This window comes from Typopeltis vanoorti, chromosome 22, assembly GCF_054136105.1.
Source record: "Typopeltis vanoorti isolate ZY-2024b chromosome 22, IOZ_Tvanoo_1.0, whole genome shotgun sequence".
Lineage (NCBI taxonomy): Eukaryota > Metazoa > Arthropoda > Arachnida > Uropygi > Thelyphonidae > Typopeltis > Typopeltis vanoorti.
Window position 1 is genome coordinate 35,779,471 of NC_143570.1, and position 26,181 is coordinate 35,805,651.

A 26,181-nucleotide genomic window follows, 5' to 3' on the forward strand; every position below is an offset into this window, starting at 1 on the left:
ATCACAGTTGCAAGGAATTTGATAAACTCCAGGAAGAGATAAAGTTGAGCGTTTGTCTTTAGGAGAAGGAAAATGAGAAGACAATTTGTTAATAGGAGAATACGTAGCTGTTAAATCATATTTCTTCAGAATTCTTGCGATAGGTTCTGAAATACCGGAGATATAAGGAATAGGTACTCGACGTATTGAATCTTTGTTGTTTTGTGGAGGATTATAAGATGTAAGAAGACGTTGAATACTTTTTTCAGAAAAGCCATTGAGTTTCATGTGTTGCTGGATAGTAGAAAGTTCTTTCTGTAGATAATCAAAAGTAGAACAATTAGTTTTGGCTCTTTTGATGAGACATTTTATAATTCCTGTTTTATGACATGGATGATGGGCTGATTCTTTCAGAATATAACGACCTGTGAATGTTGGTTTCCTGTATACTGTAGTTGTAAGAATATTTGAAGATGATCGGATGAGGAGAACGTCTAAAAAAGATAACTGGTTGTTTTCTTCTAATTCCATAGTAAACTTTATGCGATGATGTAAGGAATTAATACTGTTTAAAAAGGAAGATAAAGTGTTTTTACTGTGAGGCCAAATAGCAAATATGTCATCTATATATCTTACCCAAAAAGATGGTAGAGGGAAATTAGATGTGAAGAGGACTTTTTCTAAATGTTCTAAATAAAAGTTGGCTAAAGCTGGAGAAAGAGGACTTCCCATGGCTGTTCCTTCTACTTGGCTATAAAATTTGTTTTGACATATGAAATAACCAGAATGTATAACGAAATCGAATAGTTTTATAATATCTTGAGGAAAGATGTCAGCAAGTAGTTTTAAAGTTTCCTTAAGAGGTACATTGGTGTATAAAGATTCTATATCAAAACTAACCATAAGATCTGTAGGTTGTAATGAGACATCTTTTAATTTTTCTAAGAAATCTGAGGAGTTTTTTAAAAAAGAACTGGAGTTGCCAATGTAAGATTTCAGTAATTTAGCTAGATATTTGGCTATACGGTAAGTAGGAGAATCAATGCAATCTACTATTGGACGAAGTGGATAGTCAATCTTATGGATTTTTGGAAGGCCATAAAATCTAGGTGGTCTTGCAAAATGAGTTTTAAGTCAAAACAAATTTTATAGCCAAGTAGAAGGAACAGCCATGGGAAGTCCTCTTTCTCCAGCTTTAGCCAACTTTTATTTAGAACATTTAGAAAAAGTCCTCTTCACATCTAATTTCCCTCTACCATCTTTTTGGGTAAGATATATAGATGACATATTTGCTATTTGGCCTCACAGTAAAAACACTTTATCTTCCTTTTTAAACAGTATTAATTCCTTACATCATCGCATAAAGTTTACTATGGAATTAGAAGAAAACAACCAGTTATCTTTTTTAGACGTTCTCCTCATCCGATCATCTTCAAATATTCTTACAACTACAGTATACAGGAAACCAACATTCACAGGTCGTTATATTCTGAAAGAATCAGCCCATCATCCATGTCATAAAACAGGAATTATAAAATGTCTCATCAAAAGAGCCAAAACTAATTGTTCTACTTTTGATTATCTACAGAAAGAACTTTCTACTATCCAGCAACACATGAAACTCAATGGCTTTTCTGAAAAAAGTATTCAACGTCTTCTTACATCTTATAATCCTCCACAAAACAACAAAGATTCAATACGTCGAGTACCTATTCCTTATATCTCCGGTATTTCAGAACCTATCGCAAGAATTCTGAAGAAATATGATTTAACAGCTACGTATTCTCCTATTAACAAATTGTCTTCTCATTTTCCTTCTCCTAAAGACAAACGCTCAACTTTATCTCTTCCTGGAGTTTATCAAATTCCTTGCAACTGTGATCTCTCTTACTTTGGACAGACTGGACGTTCTCTTGAAAAAAGAATCCAAGAACATCAATCATCCATTCTTCACAATAAACCTGAAAAGTCTGGTTTGGCTCAACACGGGATTGAAACTGACCACAGCATCCTTTGGTCCAAAACGCGCCTCTTACATAGATCCCGTTATAGGTTCGAACGTTTGTTCAAGGAAAGCGTGGAGGCCTTGCTCCATCATCCCAACCTGAATCGTAATGACTGCATATCTATATCAAAAATCTGGGAAAGCCTAATCAAGATTACTCATTAATAATTTTTTTTTTTTTTTTTTTTTTAATAGCAAATTCAATCATGTTTCTACTTCAAAATATTTCGTTTCATACTTAGTGATATAACATCACGCGGCATGTTCTAATTTCAACGATCTATTGTTAGTATTCTAGCTTGTATATTTTTTAAACTGTTCTTGTAATACCACTGACGATGGTCTGCTATTTCCAGACCGAAATATTTGGTTAAATAAATATCTTTCTTGTGATTACGTGATTATATCATTCAGTCTTATGTCGCAAGTATCCTTAAAACAACAAATTCTTATCCTTCACGGGGAAAATGCTACCAAAATAACTGGTAAATTAGGAAAACTTTCAGTTATACAAGGTAGGTTACGAGCAGAGATTAATTTCTTAAAAAAGTGCCGCGACAACAAGATTATTCCCAATTTCGCTAAGATTAAAGAAACAATAAAATCTCCTGGAGCTCATAATATTTACCGGAACACAAGTTTATCTCTAATCCGTAATCAACTTAAAGCTGCTAAACGTGATCTTGCTATTCACAGTCATCAGACTTCTGATTTACGCACCTATATATCCACAAATTTGGATCCACATCTTTCTCACATAGTTCTAAATGTAGCTAAACGTTCTACTCAACGTGCTTATAATAAACTAAGTCAACATCTTAACCGTAAATATGAGGCTCTTTCGTCTAAACAATCCAAGCCATTCATAACTCCAGATAATTGGATTGTAAATATATCCGGACGTCCTTTGACTAAAAGCGAAACCCTCATCCTTTCAAAAGGACATGATTTTTCTATTGTTCCAAATAAAATACCATATCTAGATTTCCTAGTTAACATTGAAAGGAATCTTAATCATCTAACCAGCGATAAAGCTAATGCTCTTCGCCTAGAAGTCGCTTCTTCTCTACTTAAGGCTAAACTTCCTCCTTCTAACATATCTCCTTCTGAAATGAAATCTTTACAGTCCTTGAGAAAAAAAAAATAATCACCTCATTATCACTAAAGCTGACAAAGGAAAAGCAACAGTAGTTATGGACTCAGTAAATTACAGAAGAAAACTTTCTCTTTTGCTTCGAGATCGCTCCACATATCAAGAAATTGATTATAATCCAACCAACAGACAACTAAAGAAATTAAATTCTCTCCTTGATGAAGTCATCAGTTTGGATAAAAACACAATTGAAAGACTTAAAACTCATTTTGCAAGACCACCTAGATTTTATGGCCTTCCAAAAATCCATAAGATTGACTATCCTCTTCGTCCAATAGTAGATTGCATTGATTCTCCTACTTACCGTATAGCCAAATATCTAGCTAAATTACTGAAATCTTACATTGGCAACTCCAGTTCTTTTTTAAAAAACTCCTCAGATTTCTTAGAAAAATTAAAAGATGTCTCATTACAACCTACAGATCTTATGGTTAGTTTTGATATAGAATCTTTATACACCAATGTACCTCTTAAGGAAACTTTAAAACTACTTGCTGACATCTTTCCTCAAGATATTATAAAACTATTCGATTTCGTTATACATTCTGGTTATTTCATATGTCAAAACAAATTTTATAGCCAAGTAGAAGGAACAGCCATGGGAAGTCCTCTTTCTCCAGCTTTAGCCAACTTTTATTTAGAACATTTAGAAAAAGTCCTCTTCACATCTAATTTCCCTCTACCATCTTTTTGGGTAAGATATATAGATGACATATTTGCTATTTGGCCTCACAGTAAAAACACTTTATCTTCCTTTTTAAACAGTATTAATTCCTTACATCATCGCATAAAGTTTACTATGGAATTAGAAGAAAACAACCAGTTATCTTTTTTAGACGTTCTCCTCATCCGATCATCTTCAAATATTCTTACAACTACAGTATACAGGAAACCAACATTCACAGGTCGTTATATTCTGAAAGAATCAGCCCATCATCCATGTCATAAAACAGGAATTATAAAATGTCTCATCAAAAGAGCCAAAACTAATTGTTCTACTTTTGATTATCTACAGAAAGAACTTTCTACTATCCAGCAACACATGAAACTCAATGGCTTTTCTGAAAAAAGTATTCAACGTCTTCTTACATCTTATAATCCTCCACAAAACAACAAAGATTCAATACGTCGAGTACCTATTCCTTATATCTCCGGTATTTCAGAACCTATCGCAAGAATTCTGAAGAAATATGATTTAACAGCTACGTATTCTCCTATTAACAAATTGTCTTCTCATTTTCCTTCTCCTAAAGACAAACGCTCAACTTTATCTCTTCCTGGAGTTTATCAAATTCCTTGCAACTGTGATCTCTCTTACTTTGGACAGACTGGACGTTCTCTTGAAAAAAGAATCCAAGAACATCAATCATCCATTCTTCACAATAAACCTGAAAAGTCTGGTTTGGCTCAACACGGGATTGAAACTGACCACAGCATCCTTTGGTCCAAAACGCGCCTCTTACATAGATCCCGTTATAGGTTCGAACGTTTGTTCAAGGAAAGCGTGGAGGCCTTGCTCCATCATCCCAACCTGAATCGTAATGACTGCATATCTATATCAAAAATCTGGGAAAGCCTAATCAAGATTACTCATTAATAATTTTTTTTTTTTTTTTTTTTTTTTTTTTTTTTTTTTTTTTTTTTTAAATAGCAAATTCAATCATGTTTCTACTTCAAAATATTTCGTTTCATACTTAGTGATATAACATCACGCGGCATGTTCTAATTTCAACGATCTATTGTTAGTATTCTAGCTTGTATATTTTTTAAACTGTTCTTGTAATACCACTGACGATGGTCTGCTATTTCCAGACCGAAATATTTGGTTAAATAAATATCTTTCTTGTGATTACGTGATTATATCATTTATGGTTATTCATTTCATGGTATGGCAGATAATTTCCTTTCTTCAGATGATGTATAGTACTCTGGTCCCCCATGGCTCTGTGCTTTCATGCACACTCTTCCTCAGATATATTAATGACTTTCTCTTGCTGACCATAAATCCTATCTATAGTTTTGCTAATTGCAACATACTCCAGTCCTCTTATTCATCTAATAGCAGTACAGTATTAAATTATTCAAGCTTTACCTCACAACAAAATTGTCATCAATACATTTTCATGTTCATTTTCTGAGACTGAACTCAACATTCCATCGTGAGATTTTAATTTTGCATTATCACCAAGCAGGATCCAAAGCTTGATATAACCGAATGTTGAGAAAGGACTACAAAAATTACCAAAGGATATAGTAGACCTGATCCACATCAAAACAGTTTCCATACTTCTTCATTCCAAACATCCATAAAATACCTTGAGAACAGAATTGTTCAGCACTCCAAAATATCAGACAAGACAAGAACATAACACAGTAATCTACCATTTATCCAAACACATCAGAAAGCCTATTGCTGTTCTGATAATTAAAAGGGCAGATAACCAAAGTAGAAGGTGTGCTGAAAAGTTGTGATAATCACCATGATGGAGTTGAGGTAGAACCATGTAACTTACACATTATTCTACATGTTCCCCATGAAGTTATATGCTTGTTACAAAGCTGCTGCATCATTTGCAATTCTCTAAGAAAAAAAAAGTCTTTCCCTTGTTGCACAAACCAGTCCTCAGCTGCAGATATGGCTTCATCATCTGTGGTAAATTTTGTTCCTTTCAAGTGTTTCTTTAAATTTGGGAATAGGAAATAGTCAGATGGGGCCAGGTCTTGCGAATAGGGTAGATGAGGCAGACATTGAAAGTCCAAGTTTGTGTATTGTCTGTTGGGTTTCATGAGTAGTATGAGCAGGTGCATCATCCTGCAAAAATAACATGCCTCTGCTCAGTTTTCCTATGACAATTTTCCTTCATTTCCTTCAGAGCTGTTGAATAAACTGCTGCTGTAACAGTTTAACCTTTTTTTGAGGTACTTGGTCTTCCCTGCTGACTTTTGGGTTTGCAACTTCTTTGGCTGTGGAGAACCTTTGTGTCTCCACTACATTGACTGTTGTTTGGTCTCTGGGTCATAGTGATGAAGCCATGTTTCATTAATAGTCATAATACGAGCCAAAAAAAAATTTGCACCCGATTTCTCAAAATAACCCAGAATTCCTTCACATGACAGCACACGTTCTCTCTTTTGATCGCCATTCAAATGTTTGGGACTTACTTTACTGAAAGCTTCGGCATGTCCAGATGTTGGTAGATAATGACCCTAACTCATTTCCTGGATAATCCACAAACTGCGAACCTTACTGAATGATTAACAAACATAGTAGCACTAAAGGCAAAATCGATAGTTATGACTGTAGATGATCATGTTGAAAAAATGCAAACCTTGCTGAAATATAACAAACTATTTCAGTACTTTGAAATAGTTTGTTATAGTAATAATGAGAGTTGACTAGTATACTAGGCTGAAAAAAAAATGAAACAAACTGATTGTCCCGACAGGACAATCGCATGACAAAACCAACAATTTGATTAAAGTCCTAGGAAATTTAGCCTTAGGACACCAAAAATTCTCATATTTAGACCCCCCCAGGTCATAAGAATCTATAGAGCTCCAAAAATACATAAACAAGGCATAGCAGTAAAACCACCTGACCTACTTGCAAGTCTAGACATCACCAATCTTCATTAATGTAATTTGAGCAGAGACTAGAGTTGTTTGAAGATCTGTTTCCTCCAGACACTGTGATAGTTTTTAAACACTATCAAAAACACTGTCTTCAAATTTCAAGACAGATTTTATGAACAGAAAGGAGGACCAGCATTAGGCTATTCATTGTCACCACTGCTAGCAAATTTGTTCATGGAGTCACAAGCTTTGGCATCCCACAGAGCACACCCACTACCTAAAGTGTGGCTCTACCAACCAATTACATGAATTTGTTACTAAATTAAATTCTGTTGAATTGGAAACCAATAGACCCCTATCATTTATATACTCGTAGAGATGTCCAAGCAAAACATACTCAGCTATTTGGTTTACAGAAAACCACCTCACCAGAAGATATCTACTCGCAAAATCCCACCGCCATCTGGTGCAAAAAACTATCATTATAAGAACCCTGAGAGATAGGATATACAAGATCTCCAGCAGCATAGAAAAAATAAATCAAGAATTAGAATACCTTATTTTCATTCTACTAAAGAATGACTATAGTTACAGTGACAGTGACCATATTTTTTTGGAGAAAATAAAGGACATATCAGAAATTTTTTCATAATAAAAAAAGCAGGTTGTGTTTATTTGTTTCACTAAAACTAAAAAGCTTTAATAACATTTATTATGAAATGTCCAAAGCATTTTAAACAATCATATTATTACTTAAAAAAATGAATTTTGATACTTTTCACACAAGAATGAACTTTTTTTAATAAATCAGGTTTGTGTTTTAAAAATTCATAAAACTGTATACAATTCATGTCAAATTTGCATTTGGTATAAATGCATGTTTTCAATGTTTCAATTTTTAATTGAATTTTTTTTCATTGGTCCACATATTGTTCACTAATGAAAATACTTGTTCAGTGGGGCATTAGATCCAGGAAGACATAAGCATAATTCAACAATTTTTAAAATGTTTTTAAAAGATACATGTTTACATCCACTCACTCCTACCACAGCTTCTATACTACACACACACACACACACACACATAATCAAGTAAATATGTACACACGCACATAAACGATGTAGCCATGCATGCCGTGCCGATGAAATGACAGTTTCATGTTTCTGCGGACTGTGTGCTGCATCCCAATATTCAATTTGCTATTTCAATTCACAAAATAAAAGACAAAATGGCCATTTTACGGGGGGAAAAAAATCTAAAGGACAGACCAGTGAAATAAAGGACGTATGGTCACCGTAACTATAGTAGAACACTAGTGAATAAAATCTTGAAGCAACCCTCTAGGCCACCAAACAAACAGGGAAAACAAAATTAGATACTTCTCCTCTACATTTGGTCAGTCATGGACAAGATATCAAAAATACATTGGTAAGGGATTGAAGTAGCATTCTTTCTCTAAACAAGATTTCAAGTCTCCTTACATATCCAAAATCTCCTGCTCTCTACTTAAAAAACTTGAGCTTAAGAGATTTACAAGATCACCTGTATTTGTGAAATGTTTTACATAGAACAGACAGACAGGCAAGTCAGAACATTTTAAGGATGTAGAGAAAAAAAGAAATCACAAATCAGAATTAGCAGCATACATAACAGAAACCAAATACCTAGAATTGTGGCAATTCACTGAAATGATCTCTGTGGATTACAATTTGTACTCCATAACTTTTAAAGAGTCATCCAAAATGTTAAAAAACCCCACACCAATGCAATAAAAAACATGACATGATTTTTACCTCAAGTCTTGTCCTTGCTTATAAAAAAAATCTGACACATGCAGACTCTGGTGGTGTGCATCATATCACTAGCCATCAAGTTGTAATGTAGAGCACATGTGCTTTCCATTGTTAGTCTTTTTTTAAATATTTAAGATGGTTATCATTACCTGCTTGTAGCTGAACTGTTTATTTTATTCACTGTGTTCTTCTGAGGGGTGGTGCTTAAGAGTCGTGGCTGTGGCCTTTTCAGGAATGTGGAGAACCTACCAGGGCTTCTGACCTGATGTCCTCACCTTCTCGTGGTGCACCCTGTTTAGTATCTACGTGGATACTGAATGAACAAGGATGCACTGGCAATTTGGGATTTAGCCAACCAAATTGTATTCTTATTGGCTTAAACCATAACTCAAATGATGGCACAACATAATGGAATTTCATGCCAGCTGGGGCATTGCCTGGTTAACCATGTCCCCGTTATTTTCATCAGGGAACCAGGGCGAACAGTGAAAAGTCAGCTACTGGAACAAACCCCAACTCAACATCAGCAGAGATCAAGATTGGCACCATCGATAGAAAAAAATGGAGCTAGCAGAAGAATTGGATAAGTACCAGATCGACATAATAGATGTTACTAAAACAAAAAAAGACAAAAACAGATGAGATCTTTCTGAGCAACAATACATTATGTTATATTCAATCAATAACAATCAGGAAAAAGGAGTAGATATAATAATAAGTACTAAATATGAGGATAATCTTCTTGAATGGCAGACAGTATCAAGTAGATATTTGCACAAACAATCATACCATCATCCAGCTCAATATGGTATCCTAAAAACATTAGCTCACAGAGCCAGAGCTATCTGTTCCAATGACAGTACTCTTACCACTGAGCTCACTTACTTGCATCACACTTTTTTAGCTAATGGCTATAATCCCCAAAGAATAAATAAAATATTAAATGCTCCCCAGAAATCCCCTTCATTTCCTCATATGCAAGACTACAGCAAAACTGTTACCATCCCATACATTCAGGACATATCTGAAAAGATATCTAGAGTGCTTAATAAATATCAGTTCCTCACTACATTTAAACCATATATCAAATGAGAAACTCTCATCCATTCAGCTAAGAACAAACTCTCTCTCTCCTTATCAAATCCAGGAATGTATAAGATGCCCTGTACTTGTGACCTGGCTTACTGTGGACAGACAGAAAGAACATCCACCTTGGAGAACATAAAAAAAATTCATTCAACGTGATCGTTATTATGGCAAGTTGGGACTAGCAGACCATGCTTTGGATACCCCTTCACACACAGGATCAAATGGAAGAAAACAAAAGTGCTAAACAGAAGTCATAAGTCAGAGAGATTGTTTTTGGATTCAGCAGCAACATGAAAATATTCTCCAAACCTCAACAAATATGGCTGTATCAGTTTACCAAAAATCTGGGAGACAGTCATTTTAAGATCAAATTAACACATGCTTTTTTCTCTCTCTTTATCCAATAATAGATGGAGCCAATTAGGACTTGAGTTCTTTATGTTGTCAATTACAATTTTGCCGTTGTAAGGATACTTGTGACATAAGACTGAATGATATATGCACGTAAACACAAACACAAGAAAGATATTTAATTAACCAAATATTTTGGTCTGGAAATAGTAGACCATCCCCAGTGGTATTACAAGAATAGTTTTAAAAAATACAAGCTAGAATACTAACAATAGATCGTTAAAAATAGAACATGTCGCGTGATGTTATATCACAAAGTATGAAACAGTATATTTTGAAAGAGACATGATTGGAAAAAAGAAAAAAAATGAATGCGTAATCTTGATTAGACTTTCCCAGATTTTTGATATAGATATACAGTCATTATGATTCAGGTTGGGATGATGGAGCAAGGCCTCCACACTTTCTTTGAACAAACGTTCAAACCTAAACGGGATCTGTGCAAGAGGCAAGTCCTGGACGAAAAGATGCTGTGGTCAGTTTCAATCCCATGTTGAGCCAATCCAGACTTTTCAGGTTTGTTGTGAAGAATGGAGGATTGATGTTCTTGGATTCTTTTTTCAAGAGAACATCCAGCCTGTCCAAAATAGGAGCGATCACAGTTGCAAGGAATTTGATAAACTCCAGGAAGAGATAAAGTTGAGCGTTTATCTTTAGGAGAAGGAAAATGAGAAGACAATTGTTAATAGGTGAATATACAGGAAGCCAACGCTCACAGGTCATTATATTCTTAGAGAATCGGCCCATCATCCATGTCAAAAAACAGGAATTATAAAATGCCTCATCAGAAGAGCCAAAACTAATTGTTCTACTTTTGATTATCTATAGAAAGAACTTTCTGCTATCCAACAACACATGAAACTCGATAGCTTTTCTGAAAAAAGTACTCAACATCTCAATTCCTATAATCCTCCATAAAACAACAAAGTTTCAATACGTCGAGTGACTATTCCTTATATCTCCAGTTTTTCAAAACCTATCCCAAGAATTTTAAACAAATATGATTTAACAGCTACATATTCACCTATTAACAAATTGTCTTCTCACTTTCCTTCTCCTAAAGACAAACGCTCAACTTTATCTCTTCCTGGAGTTTATCAAATTCCTTGCAACTGTGATCTCTCCTATTTTGGACAGAGTGAACATTCTCTTGAAAAAAAGAATCCAAGAACATCAATCCTCCATTCTTCACAACAAACCTGAAAAGTCTGGATTGGCTCAACACGGGATTGAAACTGACCACAGCATCTTTCATAGATCCCGTTATAGATTTGAACGTTTGTTCAAGGAAAGTATGGAGGCCTTGCTCCATCGTCCCAACCTGAATTGTAATGACTGTATGTCTATATCAAAAATCTGGGAAAGTCTAATCAAGATTACTCATTCATTTTTTTTTTTTTCAATCATATCTCTTTCAAAATATTCCATTTCATACTTAGTGATATAACATCACATGCCGTATTCTATTTTTAACGATTTATTGTTAGTATTCTAGCTTGTATTTTTTAAAACTATTCTTGTAATACCACTGAGGATGGTCTGCTATTTCCAGACCAAAATATTTGGTTAATTAAATATATTTCTTGTGTTTATGTGCATATATCATTCAATTACAATTTTTTAAACTGGTTCTACTGTTAACTAAATTGTTCTTGTTTGTTTTCTGTGACAAACTATTTTTGTACTCTGAAGATGCTGGATATAATATCAGCAAATAAGTTAAATAAATATTAATTATATTCTTATTATTCTTGTGTCATGAATTAATACTGTTAAATAAATTGATACTGTTGGATTCTACTTCTTCTCAGTCTATACTTTGGATCCGACATGTTAATCACAATGATGTTCTTAAACAAAATAGAAGGTTGCTAGTTGATTTCTAATTCAAATATAGAGAAAATTTATATTTAAAGACTGTGCCACTCTATATCTGAATTAGTTCAAGAACTGAAGAAAAACCAACTCACAACTATCTCTCAGTTTAGGTGTTAATATTGTATATACTGGCCGAGAATATTTAACTTACTTAATTTACCCGCTTTGGTTCGAATATTTTATGAATGGTGCAGTAAAAGAGCTTCAGGCAAAATACAACTTTAGATTAACAAAAACGAACATTTAATTTTAGAATCATAAATTATACATTTAAGATCAAAACACTAAATAAGTTAATATAAATACTTCAGCCTTTCTGATAATACTGTCATACAAACTCATACAATGGTAAATCTGTTATCTCTAATACAGTCTTCTCACAATTCCTTAAGTTCCAAATACAATAAAATCGCAGTAACACCACTTTACAAGCAAACACTTTTAAATTTACACTTCAGCTAATCTTCACAATAGTTACTGTTAACATAAGGAAATTCTAGGATGAAACTCACACACTTCTCTGTATAGGAATATTAATGGTTGGAATAATCTTACCAATAATCTTCTATCTTCATCAACTTATACACAAACACTTTTTATAACCGTAAACACTTTTAACAATAATCGGCACTCATTAAAATAAATCTTCAAAGCATTAACTGAATTAATTCACGGTCACTATACACATAAACAAACATTCTTGCATGAAGTACTACTGATCACTCATGAATTAAGGCAATACACAATAATTCCTTATCTTGAAGTTTTATATGCACAGTTGTTCATTCCTCCTGCATTCAAATAATTCTTTAAGCACTATAATTCTGAACACAGCTAACGGTAAACTTCTATTTTACAGCCTTTACTATTCTCTAGTTACTCGATGCTTTATTTCAAGATTCTGTGTGTCCTTGGCAGGTCGGCCCTGAAATTAAATCTCAACTCAAGTATTGCTAGTCTATTTAGTAGTCACTCAGCTGTCTTCCGTAACTATAATTGTTATTCTACAACTTATTAGCTAACTGCCTCTCGACTAGTAGACTTTATTTAGCTGCTTGAGTGACTTTCCGACTCGCTATTATCGCACTGTGATTCCCGAATGCTCTGATTCCAACCTAATGCCAATTCTCTCCTTTCTCTCTCTCTCTCTCTCTCGTAATTAATCTATAATTTCAGCGTTCATCGCTTATATATCTGTTCTTCCCACCTAAATTGTTCTAGTGATCTAAAACTCTTTTCAATAAACCTTCTCTTCACGTGGTGTTCCAATTCATGCTTGCTTACTTACATGCGTCTCCATGACAACAAAACAAAACATAATAAAATTGAGCTATTACAATAACGTTAAATTTCTACAAATAGGAATAAATAGAGAATATTAACATTTCAATTAATGCGCAGTTAAATTATCAAATACAAGTTCTTATAATATTAACATAGTAATAATTAAAATAGCTTAATAATATTTAATACAGTCTTTTCATTATTAATACATATGTCTTTGAATAAATAATTAAATATTAGACAAAATTAAGGTAGTTATATGAATATTAAATTGTAAAATAAGTTGTTTACATTAAGTGATATTTACAAGTCTAGTCTTTGTGATGGACGATCATGTTGGATTCTGAAGCAAATAATAATTACTCCAATCTCTATATATTCAGAATCCAACAATACAACACACACAAAAAAAAAAAAAAAACATTATTTGCATATGTTGAGTGCATTCACTACAGTCATCATTAAATTTGAAGTGTTTAACTGAAGGCTACCACTTTTGAGTGAAAATGAAAAAATTATCATCTGGAAGAAAAAATTTTACTGCTAAATAAAGAATAAAAAAAATGTTAAATCACTGTCCGAAATGTTAAACATCAGCACAGCACACTCAGTTGAAAAAGAGTATGCTTTGCTTGAATCTAATAAGCATTTAAAAAGACAAATTATAGGTATTTTAGCAAAAAAGATGCACTTTTTACCATTGTGTCTGAATGCCTTTTGTGTGAAGATCATAAACTGACAATCATTCTTGATTAATTTAGCAGTCTGACAAGATAAATTTTTTTTTTTTTTTTTTAATTTTAATTCTCAGAAATTTAGACTATTTTTTTCAGTCTATAATCTCTCTCTAGAAGTCAAGGTTTTACTGTACTGCAATCACTCTGTTCTGGCCAGTTGGAATTTAGTCAAATTTTAATTTAGAATGGGTACAAGTTGTTCATTTAATTTTGGTTTCACTCATCAAATTCATAATTTGGCAGTGATTTGAATTGACATTAATAAGTCACACTAGCTAGATGGCATATTCAGTAATTCCTTAATTATCCAACATCAATGGGAAATCAGGTTGCAGATCACATAATTGAAGGGCCATTTAATTGAAGGTATTGTTTAATGGTGCTTCATTTAGAATTTCTATTAAAATATGCAATTTTGTTTTCAATTGGACCATTTGTTGCTATTTTTGTAGTGGCAGAATTAGAAAAACAAGATCATAAACTGACGTCAAAAACATGGTTGACAATGTCATATGTGTTGTTGCTTTTGTGACAGACATCAGGATCTCACAAAAATCATTGGCAATACGGTATTGACACTCAAACATTCAACTCTGAAGAATTTCAAGCTGTATTTTATGTAAACAGTTAAAAGCTTCCCATTGTTAAAAGAAAATCTTGTAATTGTTTAAGCAATTGATTGAAAAACTTTCAATCAACTATATAAACAATCATGTAACAGTTTAAGTGGTTGATTGAAAGTTTTTCAGTCAATTGCATAAACAATTACGAGATCGTCTTTTAACAATGGGAAGCTTTTAACTGTTTACATAAAATACAGCTTGAAATTCTTCAGAGTTGAATGTTTGAGTGTTAATACCATATTGCCAGTGATTTTTGGCAAAAACTTTTATTAACCACTTAAACAGTTTAAACTGTTACATGATTGTTTATATGGTTGATAAAAGTTTTTCCCCATAGCATATTATACATCAGCTTTCATTGGCAAAATAATTTACAATGATCATACATTTCTTACTTTTATTCTTCCTGTAGCTGTCATGTTTTCACAGAACAATTTTCAAATAATAGTTTTGAACATCCTGGCTTGATGGCCTGAATAGCTGTTTTATTTCTAACTTAGTTAAACATAAGTTAGTCTTTGTGTGCAGTGTCTTATATATAACTAGTTTAGTGTTTTGACTAATTTCTCTAATGAAATTTTACATGTAGCATCATTATGGAGAGCAGACTTTCAAAATTAAGAAACTGTATAGAAGAAACAACACCGGAAGAACTTTGGTGTAAAACAAAAGCAATAATTCTTGAGACAGCAAAGAATACAATCCCCAAAAGAACAAAAATAAACAGTCCATGGATCTCAAACGAAACACTAGTTTAAATTGAAAAAGAAGAAAAATCAAGGCAACTGGACTTTCTAATGAAACAGACCAAAGTATTCTGAATTATCAAAAAACTCTGCAAGAAGGATAAAGGCAAGTTTTTACAAAAACAGTGTGAAGAAATTGAAAAAATTCTAATAAAAATCAAACCAAAGATCTATTCAAGAAAATCAAACTCATAACTAAAGACTTTAAACCAAATATCTTTAGCTGATTCAAACAGTGAGTTTTAACCGATACAAATGATGTACTCAAGAGATGGAAAAGTTATTGTGAAAATCTTTATAAAGATACTACTATCTAATTTGAAAAAAGACAAAAGGAACTCATACAAAAAAAAAAACCGAATATTTTAAAGGATGAAATCAAATTGGCTTTGAAAAAGCTCAATATAGATAAAACACCAGGGTTCAGTCAAATACCAAGTGAACTACTCGTAACCCTGTGGCCTAATGGAACTGAAATTATCTTTAGACTATGCAACAAAATTTGGGAATCAGGTATTTGGACAGATTGGGTATTCTTGGGTAAGATCTATATTCATACCATTACACAAGAAAGGAAATATTAATGATTGCAACAACTATAGGACCATTGCACTGATTTCACACGCATGCCAAATTCTGCTATATGTGATTAAAGAAAGACTGAAAAACTACATTTTTATTTAAAACCAGCCTGTTCATTTGGAACTACAAATTCCAAATGAACAGGCTGGTTTCAGGTCTGGTGGGGAAAAAAACTCATGAGTACTATATCCCAATGTATCTCTGTTTTGTTGACTCGGCATTTGACCGTGTCGATTGGGAGGTACTCTGGAAATGTCTGAACAAATTGGGGATTCCAAAGTACCTAATCAACTTAATAAAACAATTATATGACAGAAATACAGCAACAGTGAAGATAAGCCAAAATATCTCAGAATGGTTTAAGATAGAAAAGGGGGTTAGATAGGTAGGGTTGCATCCTATCTCCTGACCTGTTCAACTTCTACAGTGAATTCATAATGAGAAAAGTTCTTGATGGATGGAGAGGTGGAATCTCAATTGCGGGTAAGAAGATAAACAACCTCAGGCATGCAGATGATACTGTGCTTATAGCCAGTAACGAAAGAAGAGAACTGATGTCACTTATTGGGAGAGCATTAAATATGAACTTAAAATTAATAGAAATAAGACAAAGTATATGACGATAGGAAAAGAAGAAACATCTACTCATAACATCAACTTAGAAAAAGTGGAACAGTTCATATATCTTGGAACCCTGATAGATAATAAAGGCAATTGTTATACTGAAATAAAAAAAATTACTATGGGAAGGAATGCCATGACACAACTAAAAATAATATGGAAAGTTAGAAATATTTTCTAACACTACCAAATATAAACTAGTGAATACCCTTTTTATTTCAATCGTTCTCTGTGGTGCAGAATCATGGACACTTGGTAAGAGAGACACTTGACAGCTTTGAAATGTGCTGGAAAGGATGTTGAATGTCTCATGGATGGATAAAAGAACAATGTCAGTATTCTCAATCCATTAAACATCAAAAAGAGATTGAGTGACATAGTCAACAAGAAGATACTTCAATATTTTGAACATATATCACAACGAGATGGTGATAACATCGAGAAAGAAAACGCAAGAAAGGAAGACCAAGAGCAAGATGGATAGATCAAATCCAAAGGATCTCAAGACTTTCCTTGGAAGAAGCAACTGCCATTTCGAGAGATAGAAGTAGATTGAGAAACATTGTTGCCAAAGTCATGAGTCCTCAGGCATGAGGAGATTGATGAAGAAGCATTTTATTAAAATTTGTTATTTCAGGCAAACAATTTTATTTCCAAGAATGACTCTAGGTTAATTTATCATGATAATGAATGATACAGTATAAGCATATGGTAATGCTATTATGAAATGCATCTGTTTTGAATATCTTCAATTATCCTATTGTATTTTATTAGTTTGTTTCTTTATATTTCAGTTATGCATGCTTGATCATTTCTATTCCAATCCTTTTGCCACCTTGTGTTGCTTTAGTTCTGAAAGAAGAAAAGTTGTAAACAAAATGTCTTCAACCGAGCTTGAAAAAATTAAAAGACTGCTTTCATTTATCAAGTAGGTTTATTTTTTGCAATGAACGATATGATTGTTCACCTGCATAAAAGTAAATGCTTTTCATTATTAATATTTTAATCAAAAGAAAGACCAGTGCATGAAACATGAGACTGCTAAATCAATTAGGAGAGCTATTTTGTGCTCACTATGAACGAGTATTACTTGTAGATAGACTTATACATTGGTTACTCATAACTGTTAAGTTTTCAGGAAATAACAGCGTATACTAAAATATTAATTATAAAAGACTTTAATTAATATTTTCCTATATTTTGGCAGTGTTACATTGCCATCATCATCATCAGGGATTACAAAAAACAATGATATGTGCATGCAGGCACTAACACTGGGCAAATAAGACTGAAGAAAGGCAACAGAAGTCAAGCTTAGTCAAGCTAAATGGTGTCCTCTAGTGCCTTGTTCTTCAACCTGTGGTCTGTTGACTGGTGCCGGTCTGCAGAAATTTCCTGGTGGTCCGCCAAAAATTTCTCAGCCTCTCAGAAACAATGCTCCAGCCACATATATCAAATTTTCTAACCTCTAAACAGCAGCAGATGTCGCACTAGCTAAAAATTGTAATTTTATAACATTGGATTCAATAAATAAAATACTATCTACATTGGTTTATGTTTCTGTCATAGCCGTCAGCTGGTCTGTGAAATATTTCTCCTATTTTCTCCAGTCTGCAGGTGTAAAAAGGTTGAAGAACACTGCTCTAGTGGATTAAATTGGTTACTCTGGGTCATTGGGTGGTGGTTGTATTTTTTAGGGGTTGGATTTTTTTTCGGTGTCTTAGCCGATGGCTACAACCCTCCAAAAATATTAAAACCCTGTAATGCACCCCCCCCCCCACACACACACATACATACACACACTTCTGATCAGAGATTACTCGAAATTTATCACCATTCCATATATCCAAGACACACATCTGAAAAATTGACAAAAACCCTAAGGAAATACAACATTACAACCACATAAGAAATTGGCATCTCTTATCCACTCCATCCAAGACCATCCTCTAGACCTACAGAGTATACCAGGTCTTTTGCATTTGCAAACTGTCCTACTACTGCATCCAAAAGGCAGGACAGCTAATGTCAGAATATCCGAACAGCCACTTGAATCTGCCTCAGCCCGGAAAAACCTTTCAAACATGAACAAATTTGGGTGCATGAGACTGTCCCAAATTTGTGAAACGTACATTCTAAGATTGTTAGCTCAACCACCAAGATAACCCAGTTCAGCCGAATAGGGATAGGACTCTTGGCTCGATTTCTGTTACCTTTCTTGAGCCTCATTTGCCCAGTGTTAGTGTCTCAGTGTACATATCATTGTTTTTTGTTATCCCCAGATGATTGCAATGTAACGTTGCCGAAATATAGGAAAGTATAATTAAAGTCTTTTATAACTGATATTTTAGTATATATTGTTATTTCCTGAAAATTAATAGGAATGAGTGTTAAGTAAATTAATTATCCTTAAATTAACTTTGCATTTACTTGACCTTTTCTAAATATCTATAGGCTCAATTAATTGGAATAAAGATTAAATAAAATACAATAACTAATTATAGTAATTTATAAAGTAAAATCCAGCAAACTTGATGTATATAGCATCCTGTACCTTAGAAGTTTCAGTTAAGTTCATTGCCTTGGAAACAGACTAGAGTTTTGTACTACTTTGAATTCCTTTATTCAATTTCCTGATATATATATATATATATACACACAGGTGCTGGACCAAAAAATGGTAACATTGAGTTATCAGGTCACGTTATTGGTAGTTGCACAATGCAGTGTCTACAGTGCACCAAACACAGATGTTGTTGATATGCAAATGTACTCTCACCATCCCTAGGGACATGTGTATAAAGGTAAACGGAGACCTGCCGTCATTTATTTCATGTTAGAATGGAATTCAGGGAGGATCTCAGTGACTTTGAAAGGATTTTATTGTTGGAACCAAGCTGGCAAGTTCATCTCTGACCAGAGCTGCTGATATTGCACATGCTAGTCGAGGAACAGTCTCTAAAGTTATGTCAGCATGGAAGTCAACAGGACAAACGTCATCAGCTAAATGCAATAGTAGATGAAAGTGCTTACTGCAAGAGAGAGAGATGTTGAAGCATTAGTGCACTGTACCATGAAAAATAAGCGAGCTACTGGTGAGCAATTGCGTGAAAAATTCAACACCAGTTGTGAGAAATCCATTTCAACAAACACTCTGTGCCAGGAACTGCACAGAGTTGGATATCACAGTCAGGTCGCCTTGCACAAGCCTTTGATCACTCTTGTCAATGCACATCATCTCATCCAGTGGTGCAAAGATCACAGGCAGTGAATTACACAGAGTGGAGTGATGTGTTGGAAGTTTTTTCTCACCTGGTTAGACTATAATAAATTTAGTTTAATCCCCTATCCAAGTGCAAGCAAACAAAGTTTGCACCTGAAGTATCTTCAGGACTGAGGCAACTCATGGTAAAGGTGGACCAAGCTCTCATCACTCCTTGTTTCAGTATCTCCCATAATGCAAAGCACATCTTCTTGCGGACATGTATAATGCTATGCATTAAGGGAAGGGCCACTACCCAGACCGTTTTCGACCTTTATCAAGGTCTCGTCAGTGTGGAGCCAGACCCAAAGGTGGTGACACCAAGGTGGAAGCAATGGAGAGGTCATATTTACCTATACGAGTTGCCAAAAGGTGCCCCCTTACCACTAAATTACTCTAGATTTAAAGAAAGATGTTGGAAGTTTTTTCCCACCTGGTTAGACTATAATAAATTTAGTTTAATCCCCTATCCAAGTGCAAGCAAACAAAGTTTGCACCTGAAGTATCTTCAGGACTTAAGCAACTCGCTGTAAAGGTTGACCAAGCTCTCATCATACTTGTCTTAACATCTCCCATAATGCAAAGCACATCTCCTTGCAGACATGTATAATCCTATGTATTAAGGGAAAGGCCACCACCAGAGGTGGTGACACCAAGGCGGAAACAATGGAAAAGTCATATTTACCTATATGAGTTGCCAAAAGGTACCCCACCTTACCACTAAATTACTCTGGATTTAGAGAAAGATCTTGGAAGTTTTTTACACCTGGTTAGACTATGATACATTTAGTTTAATCCCCCCTATCCAAGTGCAAGCAAACAAAGTTTGCACCTGAAGTATCTTCAGGACTGAGGCAACTCCCAGTAAAGCATAGCATTATACATGTCCATACATGGCCCTTCCCTTAATGCATAGCCTTATACATGTCCACAAGGAGATGTGCTTTACATTTCAAGTTGAGGTGATATAGAAGTGCTTCAGTACACTCTCTTTGAATAATTGCTCGTATTTGAAATGGATCTATGTAAAAGGTAAGTTCTGGAATAGAAAATTCTGTGGTCACTGTCTAATCTACTGATGCCCTTGCAATATCTTCTCACTGGATTGGCCTATTACAAAATATGAGAGAAAACATTCACAAGGTACTTCATGAACACACTTGGGGAGAGAGGATACTGCTTATTCTTGGTGGAAAGGTAATGTTGGGAAGAGCTAATTGCTTCAGTCCAAAGAAGAACCAGTGCATAATAGAGACTTAAAACCTGTGTCCCAAGAACCCTGGCCCTGCAAGTAAAGTTCCTGTACCCCACATCATTGGAAAATTTGAACCAGTTACAAGGATACTATAAAGTATAACTCAGTGCATGCTTTCCATACAGCATGAGGTATTAAGACAGAAAGAAGTTATTTGTAATTCTAAGGCAGTCAACTATCATAGACTTGGAAACCAGCTTGCTGCAATATGGTGGATGAAAACATTTGAAGGAAGAGTAGTCAGTAGTAAAGAAAAAAAATTTTGACAGTAATGGCAGATTAGATAAGAGAAGTTAAAGAGGAATTGCCAATGAAAAAAAAAAGATTATGGAAGACATAAAGAGAGAGAGAGATGGAGAACAGTTCCATGAGGAATATAAGACTTAGGCTAGGAAAGGGACCAGTATTGTAAGCAGAGAAAAATTAGAATATGTAAGGAGACTAGCGCTGTAATCCATGCAGAATCCCAAAGAGTTTTTTTGTTATATTTGAAATTGGAGTCAAAATGATTGTATATAGAGTAAATTACTTTGCCAGATAGAGATGGGACTTGGGTGACAATGCAGATGTCATATATGAGTCATTTAATGATCACTTTATTAGAGTGTTCCATGCTAGTTCAGCAGGCTTTATTCCTAGAATGATAAGGAGTGATGAAATGTTTAGAAGTGAACAAGAGAATGTATTCCAAATACTGAGTATGCTAAATGTCAGTAAGACAGGGAGACTTGAGGGAATTTCACCACATGTGTTCAGGAAAATGGGTTATGGAACTGACCATGCCATTATCTTGGCTGTTTAATAAAAGTTCTTGCGAATGGGAAAAGTTTTCGGAGAGTGGATGGGGAAGTGGATAAGATAGTGCCATTGCATGAAGATGATAGTATGGAGATATCAAACTATAGATCTGTTTGTATTTCTTCTGTAGTTGTTAAAATTTTGGAGAAATTGGTAAGAGCTTGCATGGATTTGTTAAAGCTTGCTTTTGTTTTAGCAATCTGTTATATATATTGAACCCATGCATGAGAGGTTGAGGGATTAATAAGCACACAGTGCCATGTGTGGGATAGAGATAAGGCCCGAGTTTTTTTACCCCCGAGAGTTGCAGGAAGTAATTATTTGGGGATATTTCATGAAGGAAGCTGTTCCAGAGGACATGGGGGGGAATAGAATAAAAGACAAAGAACAGAAATAGTTTCAGTGTGTTTGCAGTTGCACGGTGAAGGGATGCTGAGCAGCTGTTGCTCTTTTATTAACATGTGGAATCATGGTTGCCAATTCACTGGAGCAGTGATCATGGAAGTACCTTTAGAATAGAAACAGTGCTAAAACACTGTTTCTAGAGAGAGAGAGAGATCATCTGTGAAACTAATTGCTTGCCTCTATATATCCAAAATCACCCATTCTAAACATGGATGATTTGGGATTTATATATATACTAAGGCTCTTGAACAAAAGAGAATGCCAACTTTCTTGGATGCCGAGGAGGTTATTGATATGACGTGTTTATCCTAAGAAAGACTGGAGGTAAATGTTAGTCCAAACAAAGAGATCTGATCTTGTTTGGTGATTTGTGTATTACTTAGGGTAAGGATAAGTGAGCAGAATCTCTTTTGTGCTAGAAAAGGTAAGATTGCTTTCGTGGTATTGAATATGACAAGGTTGTACTTGCCCCATTGAACATTGAAGGATAGTATGTAGATCAATGTTTAAGGCACTAGTTGTAGCCTGAGATGTCAGAGTACTGCATGGTTTGTCATTTGAGTAGGATGAGTGGAGATTATTATCATCTGCAAAGTTATGAATAGAATTAGTTGTTATTGTGAGTACGTCATTTATGTACAGGAGAAAGAGAGTAGGGATGGTAAGACAGAGCCTTGAGGCAATCCAGCATTGGGGATGAAGCTCAAGAGACCAAAATTCTCAAAAAAGAAGAGCACTATGTTAAAGATACTAAGCAATTTTATAAGCTAGGTTTTTTAATCCTTTTTCTCAAGTAAGTCAAGTTTGCGATTTCAAATCCTATGTTCACTCTGGTGTCCTGCACCAGGGAGAAAACATCACTATCAACAATAACATAGTCAATGAGATTTTTCTTATTCCTTGCTTCTTCTCTCCATGTGAATTTGTGCACATTTTTATGTTGGAACATGGTGTTAGTAATAACCAGTCCATGTCCTGAGCAGAAATCCAACAGATATTTGCCATTATTATTAGCTTTGCTCTTTTCTCCAAATTTTCCCAAAATATTTTTATATGTCTCACAATCATTTCCTACTCTGCTATTTAGATCCCCAACAAGGACCAACTTTTCCTTTTTCATTGTGTCAGTTGCTTTTTCTAAAGCCTCAAAAAATTCCTCCACTTCTACCTTAGTAGAACTTTTTGTGGGACCATTTGCCCACATTACTCTACTTGAGACTGACTGCCATTCAAGAAGATTAGCCTCGTATTTTGTGTTGAATACTATGGCTACTCCTTCTTTTCCTTGATTGTCATTGCCTGAATATAACATTTTGTATTTATTGCTCAGAAAGATCTTGCCAGTTTTTGTCTTTTTTGTTTCAGTCACCCCTATTATGTCGATCTGTTACTTATCTAATTCCTCAGCTAGCTCCATTTCTTTGCCATTCAGGCTTCTTATGTTGATAGTACCGATCTTTAACTCTGGCGATGTTGAGTTGGGGTTTGTTTTCAGATTTGTTCCAGTAGCTTACTTTTTGCTGTTCGCTCTGGTTTGTTCCCTGGCGAAAACAACGGGGACCTTGTTTAACTGGGCGATGCCCCAGCCGGCATGAAATTTTGTCATGTCGTACCATCATTTTTTATTTTGGTTTAACCAATAAGAATACAATTTGGTCAGCTAAATCCCAATTTGCCAGCCCATCCTCGTTCGTTCAGTATCTTAAGTAGATACCCAACAAGGTGCACCACAAGAAGGTGAGGATTGGACATTAGGTCAGAAGCCCTGGCCGGCTCTCCTTATTCCTTTAAAGGCTATGTGGAGGTCTCCTCTCAGTTATACAGCTTTGACCCTTAGGCACCCCTACACACACACACACACACACACACACACACACACACATATAGAGTTCTGGATAACTACATTGGATTTTTGGGTTTTATGTACCATCGATATAATTGGTGTTATCGAGATATAATCCAAAATGGCATACTGTTTCTGTAATCATCCTGTATTATATCTCTTAATTTGTCATATTTATTTAGAATATATATATATATATATATATATATATATATATATATATATATATATATATATATATATATATATATTTATACACACATCTTACAGGTTCACTAATATGCTAAGTAATGAGAAGAAAAAGTCCTTGTTTGGTGATGTTAAAGGATTTAAGGTATGTGTTTTGGAACTACTTTAATCAGATTAAAAATTTAATGAAAAATTATAAAATGATATCAAAATTGGAGATGTTCATGTCAGCTCTTTGCTTTATGCAGATGATGTTATACTTCTAACTAAATCCGCTATAAGTCTGCTAGATTCTCTGACTAAATTGAATAGCTCTTGTAATAGATATGGTATGAAGGTCAGCAATAAAAAGACAAAGACAATGAAAATAGGCAGAATCATTGAAAATGTCAACTGTGTTGTGAACAGAGAACCTGTGGAACAAGTAAAACATTTCAGCTACTTAGGCACGATTTTTAGTGAAGATGGTAAATTAAATATGGAAATAGACAACAGAATCAACAGAGCTTTATTCAATTCTTATTCCATATGAATTTATTCAATTCATATGGAATAAGACAGAAATTAGTCGGAACACTAAATTATCTGTATACAAGACAGTGTTCAAACCAGTTTTAACTTATGGATCTGAGAGCTGGGTCAGAAGTAAAACACTTGACCAAAGAGAGAGACTGCAGATATGAGAGTCCTGAGAAAGATTATAGGCGTGAACAGATGGCATCAATGGCAATATCATATTAAACAGGAGGATATTAGGAAAGAACTTTGACATTTTCAGTATCCAGGAATGCATTAGCAGAACTAATCTCGGGTGGTATGGTCACTTAAACAGAATGGGCGAGGAAAGATCAGCAAAACAAGTGTTCTCTGCCAGGTTGGCAGCAAAATGACCCAGAGGAAGACCAAGATATAGGTGGATTGATACGGTACAAAGTGCCTTAGACGATAGAAATATAAGATCTGATAATGTTGGAGTCTTGACAAGTAACAGACTGATTTGGAGGAAAATTGTAGATAGGAAGTTAGTAATGATGTAATGTTTTTCATGTAGTACTATCATATCCTGTACACCCCTTGAGTGGTACATGGCAGGAATTTGATGATGATGAAAAATTATAATAGTGTATGATCATTTTGATCATAATTCGTTTGACTAACACACGTGGGACTCTAAGTGCTTGTAACGTTTTAAAGTGCTTGTAAAATTTTAAGCACGCTAAGTGCTTAAAAATTGAGTACCATGCTGTGATAAAGTTTTTCACCAAAGAAAGGCTTTCTCCAACTGCTGTTAAACTATTAAACAGCAATTGGATGGTGTTTATGGGGAAGCTTTTCCTTGATATTCCACCATGCAGAAATAGCTAAACAGTTTCGCTTAGGAAGAGAGAGCATCGAAGATGGTCGACCTGTGATAGTGATGGCTGAGAAAAATATCTCTTGTTGAAGAGGAACTGACAGACAGCTGAAGCCTAAAGAAATCTCAGCATGCTTGGGGCTTTCTATAACAACAGTCTTTTGCATCATTCACGAGAAGCTTAACATGACGAAGGTCAGTGCAAGGTGGGTGTCCCGACTTCTCTCTTCAGTTCAGGAGGAGCATCATGTGACCTGCTCCCACAGGTTTTTAGAGCTTTGCCAAGGGAATCAGAGAAAAGTGCTTAAATCCATAGTCACCAGGGATGAAACCATGGTCCTTTATTATGAACCTCTTTCCAAAAGGGAATCCATGGAGATGTGCAAACCAGTTGAAGCACCACGAAGAAAATACAAGATCATTCAGGCCACCAAGAAGATCATGGCAATGGCAACAATCTTTTGGGGTTGGTGGGGAATTTTCTCGATTGACTTCATGTAAAGGAATACCACCATTAATGCAGAATACTATGCTTCACTCCTGCGCAAACTGCATGATGCTATAAAGGAGAAGAGATGAGGAATGACAAGTCATGGTGTT

General features: G+C 34.7%; 1 protein-coding gene across 1 annotated transcript in view; it reads left to right on the top strand.

Moving 5' to 3' along the window:
* The window catches only part of Orc3 (origin recognition complex subunit 3), a 283,514-nt gene that overhangs the window by 118,099 nt on the left and 139,234 nt on the right, over positions 1-26,181 (top strand). Inside the window, exons 10-11 of the mRNA XM_090412057.1 lie at positions 17,270-17,403; positions 24,309-24,372. Of these exons, the coding sequence (XP_090268183.1) occupies positions 17,270-17,403; positions 24,309-24,372 (198 nt within the window). The remainder of the gene's footprint in view (positions 1-17,269; positions 17,404-24,308; positions 24,373-26,181) is intronic.